The 7,065-nt window shown below is 68.5% G+C and overlaps 1 protein-coding gene across 1 annotated transcript in view; it reads left to right on the forward strand.

Annotated features, from left to right (window-relative positions):
• ACAP3 (ArfGAP with coiled-coil, ankyrin repeat and PH domains 3) overlaps positions 1-7,065 on the forward strand; it is a 14,327-nt gene that overhangs the window by 5,324 nt on the left and 1,938 nt on the right. Inside the window, exons 5-21 of the mRNA XM_024760260.1 lie at positions 884-942; positions 1,347-1,530; positions 1,967-2,011; positions 2,153-2,248; positions 2,329-2,403; positions 2,809-2,820; positions 3,418-3,530; positions 3,617-3,668; positions 3,906-4,006; positions 4,079-4,190; positions 4,408-4,616; positions 4,695-4,764; positions 4,890-4,984; positions 5,063-5,268; positions 5,444-5,548; positions 6,558-6,656; positions 6,740-6,960. Of these exons, the coding sequence (XP_024616028.1) occupies positions 884-942; positions 1,347-1,530; positions 1,967-2,011; positions 2,153-2,248; positions 2,329-2,403; positions 2,809-2,820; positions 3,418-3,530; positions 3,617-3,668; positions 3,906-4,006; positions 4,079-4,190; positions 4,408-4,616; positions 4,695-4,764; positions 4,890-4,984; positions 5,063-5,268; positions 5,444-5,548; positions 6,558-6,656; positions 6,740-6,960 (1,854 nt within the window). The remainder of the gene's footprint in view (positions 1-883; positions 943-1,346; positions 1,531-1,966; positions 2,012-2,152; positions 2,249-2,328; positions 2,404-2,808; positions 2,821-3,417; positions 3,531-3,616; positions 3,669-3,905; positions 4,007-4,078; positions 4,191-4,407; positions 4,617-4,694; positions 4,765-4,889; positions 4,985-5,062; positions 5,269-5,443; positions 5,549-6,557; positions 6,657-6,739; positions 6,961-7,065) is intronic.

Consider the following 7,065-nt stretch of genomic DNA (forward strand, 5'->3'; position numbering starts at 1 on the left):
AATGCTGTGTCCCAGGTGAGCGCCAGACAGCCAGCCGGGAGGCACCTCGACCCTGCCCGGGGCTGAGGGCAGCGGGGGCTTGGGGTGGGCAAGGCCTTAGAGGGTCATCCCGGGCCACCCGGCAGGGGTCACGGGCCAGGCAACGAAAGCACCTCCCAGGCTGACTCCACAGCTACCGGATGACTCCCAACCCCGCTGCTACCCAGACTGGGTCTGCGTGACCTCGAGCCCCTCAGGGCCCCCACTGTGGACACACAGAACAGACCGAGGCACACGTGGGTGGTCAGACCGTGGCCTGGAAACCAGAGCCCCAGACTAAACAAGGGGCCCATCCCCTGTAGGGGAAGTTCAGAAATAAACCAGCGCCGGATGGCTTGTCGTCCTGCCCCGTGTGTCTGTCTGTCTGTTCCTGGTTAGGCCCCAGCTCTCTCTGGGGTCTGATTTTGGGTCTGGCCAATGCTGCAGGGAGGCCCCACCCTGCCCCCAGGCCAGATTACTCGGGAGCTCCGGCTGCATCTCCATCCTTCTTATTGCAGGGCTGGGCATCCCCCAGGTGGCCTCCCAATGCCGGGCAGCGATGGGTGTCCCTGTGTGCGCCTGCCCTGTCCGGGCTGATGTGGGGTGGACCATAGGAGGGGGTCCATCTGCGACAGCGTTGGCTTCTAGTCTGGCTGAGAGCCAGGTGGGGGGGACGGGCAGGTGGTCACAGTTGTCGCCTCTGGCTGCCGACCCAGGCCTGGGGGCCCGTGACCCTGCGAGGCCGGCTCTGTGAGGGTGGGGCTGGACGGGCCTTTCCCTGGTTCTCACCTGAGGGGCCTGGGGCCTGGCCTCTGGGGTCATGTGGGGACAGACGCCTGACACCCGTACCTTCCTTTGCCCCCAGATCCTGTTTGACCAGGCCCAGAGGTCTGTGCGGCAGCAGCTCCACAACTTCGTCAAAGAGTGAGTGGCCCCGAGGGAGGCCTGGCCTCTCCCGGCCCCAGGAGGTGTCAGGGTGACACCCACGCTGGAAGGGGGAGCACACGCAGCTACGCTTGATCTGGGAGGGTCCAGGGGCCTTGGCAGGGGTCTCAGCTCAGTGCTGTGTGTACAGCTGGGGAACCCCCAGAGTGGAGAGTCTGGAGCGGGGTGAGGCTGGGGGGTCCCCCCAGGCTGGACCAATCCCGGGAGTGAGGGGGAGGGGCCTGAGAAGGAAGAGGCAGTGCGCGGTGGCTAGGGGGTGGGGCAGCGGGGCTGGAGGCTCGGGGCACAGAGGGGCTGGGAGCAGGGAGAGCGTTCCCTAGAGGTGGGAGACCCCACGTGCACCCCTCCTCGGACCCCCTGACCTGACGCCCACCGGCCTCCAGAGACGTGCGCAAGTTCAAGGAGACTAAGAAGCAGTTCGACAGGGTCCGGGAGGACATGGAGCTGTCCCTGGCGAGGAACGCGCAGGCCCCAAGGCACCGGCCGCATGAGGCGGAGGAGGCCGCGGGTGCCCTGGTCCTCGCCCGGAAGTGCTTCCGCCACCTGGCGCTGGACTACGTACTCCAGGTCAGCCCCTGGGCGTTCCCGTGTCCCCGCAGACAGGGAGCTGCTGTCTGGAGGGGCCCCTCTGGCTTGAGAAAACTTGAGATGCTTGGGAATGGACATGGGGGGCAGATGCCCACGCAAAGGCCCGAGGTGGGGTTGGGCTAGGGACAAGCCAGGGCTGTGGGCTGCAGGGGGCGGAGGCCTCGAAGGCCTTGCTGAGGCAGGGCTTGGAGGGACTTGGAGCAAGGGAGAGAATTTGTGGCTTTTGCCTATGGGAAGGACCCAATGTCCCGAACTGCGACCACAAGAGGATGGATGGGCACCAGTTCAGGGAGCTGAAGATGAGCTGGAGGTCTTGGGGGACCACAGCACCCTGAGTGGACAGTGTGGCAAGGTCCAGGTCGTGGTCCGACCTTGGCCCTGACACCCCTTCGCCTGTTCACTCCTCCCCTGGCAGATCAACGTTCTCCAAGCCAAGAAGAAGTTTGAGATTTTGGACTCTGTGAGTGCTGGGTGAGGGAGAGGGGTTGCCCTCAAGAATAGGCACGTGCTGCAGGCGTGCTGGGTGTGGGTGCAAAAGCTGGGGCCCAGGCCACTGCCCCTGGGGGCGGGGCCTCACCTGCATGCCCCCCCCACCCCCCAGATGCTGTCCTTCATGCACGCCCAGTACAGCTTCTTCCAGCAGGGCTACAGCCTGCTGCACCAGCTGGACCCCTACATGAAGAAGCTGGCGGCTGAGGTGAGCCTGCGGGGAGGGGGCCCTGGGGCCAGCTTGTCAGGGGAGGGGGTCCACGTCCCTCTCTGTGCCCTTCCCCACAGCTGGACCAGCTGGTGATCGACTCGGCAGTGGAAAAGCGGGAAATGGAGCGCAAGCATGCCGCCATCCAGCAGCGGGTGAGGCCCTGCAGCCCTGGCCGCCCCCCCGAGGGGCCCCGGGTCCACTGCCCCTCACCCCGCTCCACGCGAGGAGGACCTGGGGGGCCCAGCGCACAGACACGCGCCCCGTCCCTCCCCAGGCTGACTCTGATCTTTGAACTGCAGTCAGAGGCGGGGGTCCCCACCAGCAGGGTCTCAGCACAGTGGAACGGTCACTTAGACGCCAGCGCCAGCCCCCTCAGCCCACAGACGCTGGGGCTGCAGCTGGGACGGGGATCCTACTGCGGCCACAGCTGGCCGGGCACGGCCGGGGGCAGAGACGGGCTGCGGGGCGGGAGCTGGCGTACCCAGCCGGCAGGGAGGGGGCGGGGCTTCGCTCACTGGCTCTCCCCCTCCTCCCACCTCTCCTGCTCTCGCCCTCAGACGCTGCTGCAGGTGAGTGGGCGCCCACCCCGGGGGGAGGGGCCCCCGGTGGGCAGGGCCTCTGCCCTTCCCGCCCCGCGGCGTTTCAGCACCAAGGACACCTCCACGGCCCCGGCGCAGCTCACGACGCGCGGCCCGCTCCAGCGGAGGTGGCTGAGCTGGGACCGCGTCCCCTTCGTCCCCTTCGTCCCCTTCGTCCCCTTCGGGAGCAGCTGCAGCTGTCCCTTCCCGCCCCCACTCAGCCAGGGGAGCAGGTGGCTGGGCCTCCTCTCCCACTGCTGGACGCCCAGGACAACGCTCAGTGTCTCCCCAGCCCGCGTGAATGGAGCTCTGTCAGGCTGGTCGGGGCAGCCCAGCTGGCGACGTGAACGGGGGACAGCTTCCTTCCTGATCCCAGAGCCTGCTGCTCTGCCAGGCTGGGGGGTGGGGGCTGGAGCTCTCCGGGCCCCCAGCTGTGACGGGAGGCATCTGCCCCCACGGGGTTTTGGGTCAGGAAGCGGCTGTGAAGATGCCCCTCCCACCTCGCCTCTGGGGCAGCCCGAGAGGGCGGCAGTGTCCCCGCAGCCGCGGGTGGGTGCTCACTGGGGGCTGGGCTCCGACCACCCCCAGGACTTCTCCTACGATGAGCCCAAGGTGGAGTTTGACGTGGATGCTCCCAGTGGTGTGGTGATGGAGGGCTACCTCTTCAAGAGGGCCAGCAACGCCTTCAAGACATGGAACCGGTAAGGGAGGGCCCTTCCTCAGGGGGTGTGGGGCAGGCATGGGGGCCGGCCCGGCCTGACCCCTCCTGGCCCATCCCCCTGCCCAGGCGCTGGTTCTCCATCCAGAACAGTCAGCTGGTCTACCAGAAGAAGCTCAAGGTGCGCTGGGCCCAGGCAGCAACGCCCGGGGCCTCCCCACCGGGCCTTGGGGTGGGCGATCGGTGGGGGGCGTCACAGGGCTGAGGGTGCTGACAGGCACCAAAGCCCGAGGGGCCAGGGACAGAGGCCACTCAAGTCTCAGGCGGTCGGCGTCTCTTGAGCAGAGCAGTGGATGGGCGGTCGGTGCGGGGCAGGGCTGGGCACTGAGTGCGAGGGCCACGGCGGTGCCGCCCGCAGGACGTGCTGACCGTGGTGGTGGACGACCTCCGGCTCTGCTCCGTGAAGCCCTGTGAGGACGTCGAGCGCAGGTTCTGCTTTGAGGTCGTGTCGCCCACCAAGTGAGGAGGCCCGGCCCAGGGCGGGCGCGGAGGGAGCCCCTGCCCGCGCGGCCTGACGGCCCTTCCCCGCAGGAGCTGCATGCTGCAGGCCGACTCGGAGAAGCTGCGGCAGGCGTGGGTTCAGGCCGTGCAAGCCAGCATCGCGTCCGCCTACCGGGAGAGTCCCGACAGCTGCTACCGCGAGGTGGGCCCTCCAGCGCCCTGCACACGCGCGCACAGCTCCCGCAGGCCGCACGCGAGCACGCGTGTGCATCGTGTGTACGCGCACGTGAGCGTGTGTGCACACACGCGGGCGCGGGCTCGGGCCTCGGGCCTTGGCCTGTGCCAGCACCTGCGTCTGGGGAGGAGGAGGGGCCCCGCTGGGGAGACTGGGGCTGAGCGGCCCCTCACGCTGTCTCCAGAGGCTGGACCGCACGGCGTCCCCGTCCGCAAGCAGCATCGACTCTGCCACGGACTCTCGGGAACGCAGCGCCAGGGGCGAGCGCGTGCTACAGCGAGTGCAGCACGTGGCTGGGAACAGCCAGTGTGGCGACTGCGGGCGGCCGGACCCGCGCTGGGCCAGCATCAACCTGGGCGTGCTGCTCTGCATCGAGTGCTCGGGCATCCACAGGTGGGACCACCGGGTGGCCGGGTGGGGCGCGGGGACCAAGGCGTGCCCTGACTCCCCTCCCCCCGCCTCGCCATCCAGGAGCCTGGGCGTCCACTGTTCCAAGGTGCGGTCCCTGACCCTGGACTCGTGGGAGCCGGAGCTGCTGAAGGTGTGGGGGGCCGTCACGGGCCTCTGGATGGGTGGGGGCCGCGGGTCGGGGGCGGGAGCCAGGTCTGCAAGCTTGGGGGGCGCTCGTTGAGCTGGGCTGATGCCCGCACCGCCCTCTCCTGCCAGCTGATGTGTGAGCTGGGAAACAGCACTGTGAACCAGATCTACGAGGCCCAGTGCGCAGGGCCGGGCAGCAGGAAGCCCACGGCCAGCAGCCCCAGGTGAGGTGGGGGGCAGCCTGGGCAGGGCCGGGGGACCCCCGGCCCACGAGTGCAGCCTCACGTCCAGTCCTGGTCCAGGCAGGACAAGGAGGCTTGGATCAAGGACAAATACGTGGAAAAGAAGTTCGTGCGGAAGCCGCCCTCGGCACCGGCCCGGGAGGCCCCACGGCGCTGGCGGGCACAGAAGTGCCCACGCCACCACAGCTCCCCCCGTGCCCACACCACCCGCCGCAGCAAAATCCGGATGGAGCCCGTCCCGCCCTCTGTGGCTGCTCTGTGCTCAGGTGGGAGGGTCTGGCAGGTGCGCCCCAGCTCACAGGCCTGGGCAGGGCGTGAGCCTCCAGACTCTGGATCCCAGGGAGGCCGGGGGGTGGGGGGGTGGTAGGAGGGGGGAGGCAGGGCTCACGGGCACCCCAAGCTCTGCCCACCTCCCACCGCAGCCTGGTTCCCGCCCTGCAGGTTCCACAGAGTCCAGGTTCCGCAGGGACTCCCTCTTCTGCCCGGATGAGCTGGACTCCCTCTTCTCCTACTTCGACGGGGGGGCTGCTGCAGCCGGTCCACGCAGTAAGTCCCCTGCTGCCCACCGCCACCCACCCACACCCCCGCTCAGCAGGGGCAGCAGGGCAGGAGCCAGGCACGCTCGCCTGGAGGGTGGATGAGTGCGGGACAGCCTCGGCCACTCGCTCAGGGACCAGAGGGACGGGCTTTCCTTGCAGGAGGGACTGGTCTGGGGATGGGGAGAGTTTGGAGGTCAAGCAGGGCTGAGGCTGGGACAGTATCTTGAGGGGCCGGGGGTAATTTGGCCACTGGCTCGGAGGCTGGGGCCGTGACCCTCAGGAGCGATGTGGGTGTGTGTGCTGTGGGCACACAGGAAGGTATGTGTAAGGGTGTGACTGCACACAGGTGACCGCCTGTGAGTGCATAGGTGTGTATACGCGTGGGCGTGTGCCCATGCACGTGTGCGCGTGCCTGCTGGGGGCTGGACCGGATCCTGAGAGACAGTTGTGTGCATCTTCCCCAACCCCTGCTGGAGTTGGGGGTGCAAATGCTACAAGTCAGGGCTCACCCCGTTAACCGTCTGTCAGCACCCACTGGCCTGGGGCGTGTGGGCAGAAGGCGCAGGTTGGGGCCAAGAACTGGCCAGGCTGCTGGGGTGACGGAGGTCCCCTCAGGCAGCAGAGGGCACTGTCTCACCATCCCTCAGCCTGGTTTCATCTGTGAGGGCTGCCCTTGGGTGAGCAGGGCCAAGTTCGCTCGCTGTGGCCTGGGGCTGTGTCTGAGGCTTGGCAAAGACCCCACCTCTGGGCGGTGACCGCCTAGCCTGCACTGGCCACAGCTAGGGCTGACCTGAGAGGGCGGACTTCCACCTGTGGCTGTGCTCCTGGGGGACGGGCGATCCTCACTCTCTCAAGCTGTTACTTGATTCTCTCCCCTTTCCTCCCATCCTGGGCAGGGCTCCCCTCTCCCTCACCCCCCAGCATCCCCCGGAGGGTGGGTAGGGTGCCAGCCTTCCCGCAGGGCTGTGGGAGCAGGCAGAAGCGCTCAGGACCTCCTCTGCTCGCGTACCCCACAGGTCTGAGCAGCGACAGCGGCTTAGGGGGCAGCTCCGACGGCAGCTCGGATGTCCTGGCCTTCGGCGTGGGCTCCGTGGTGGACCGCGTCACTGAGGAGGGTGGGTGTGCAGCTCCCCAGTCCCGGGCCACCTGTCCCCCACCGCGGGCCAGGTCAACGGCCCTGACCGCCCCCTCCTCGCAGAGGGTGCCGAGTCGGAGGAGTCCAGCGGCGAGGCAGATGGAGAGGCGGAGGCCTGGGGCCTGGCGGACGTGCGCGAGCTGCACCCCGGGCTACTGGCGCACCGCGCGGCGCGCACTAGAGACCTCCCCGCACTGGCCGCGGCTCTGGCGCAAGGAGCCGAGGTCAACTGGGCTGACGCGGAGGACGAGGGCAAGACGCCGCTGGTGCAGGCCGTGCTGGGGGTAAGTGGGCGCGGGTTTGCACCCTTCCACGGCGTGCACGCAGGGCACTCGCCCTCTGCTGAGGACCGGGCTCGGTCCTGCTGAGGCGCCCAGGGAGGCGTGGTG

This window comes from Neophocaena asiaeorientalis, unplaced genomic scaffold (assembly GCF_003031525.2).
Source record: "Neophocaena asiaeorientalis asiaeorientalis breed wild unplaced genomic scaffold, Neophocaena_asiaeorientalis_V1.1 scaffold489, whole genome shotgun sequence".
In the NCBI taxonomy this organism is placed as follows: Eukaryota; Metazoa; Chordata; class Mammalia; order Artiodactyla; family Phocoenidae; genus Neophocaena; species Neophocaena asiaeorientalis.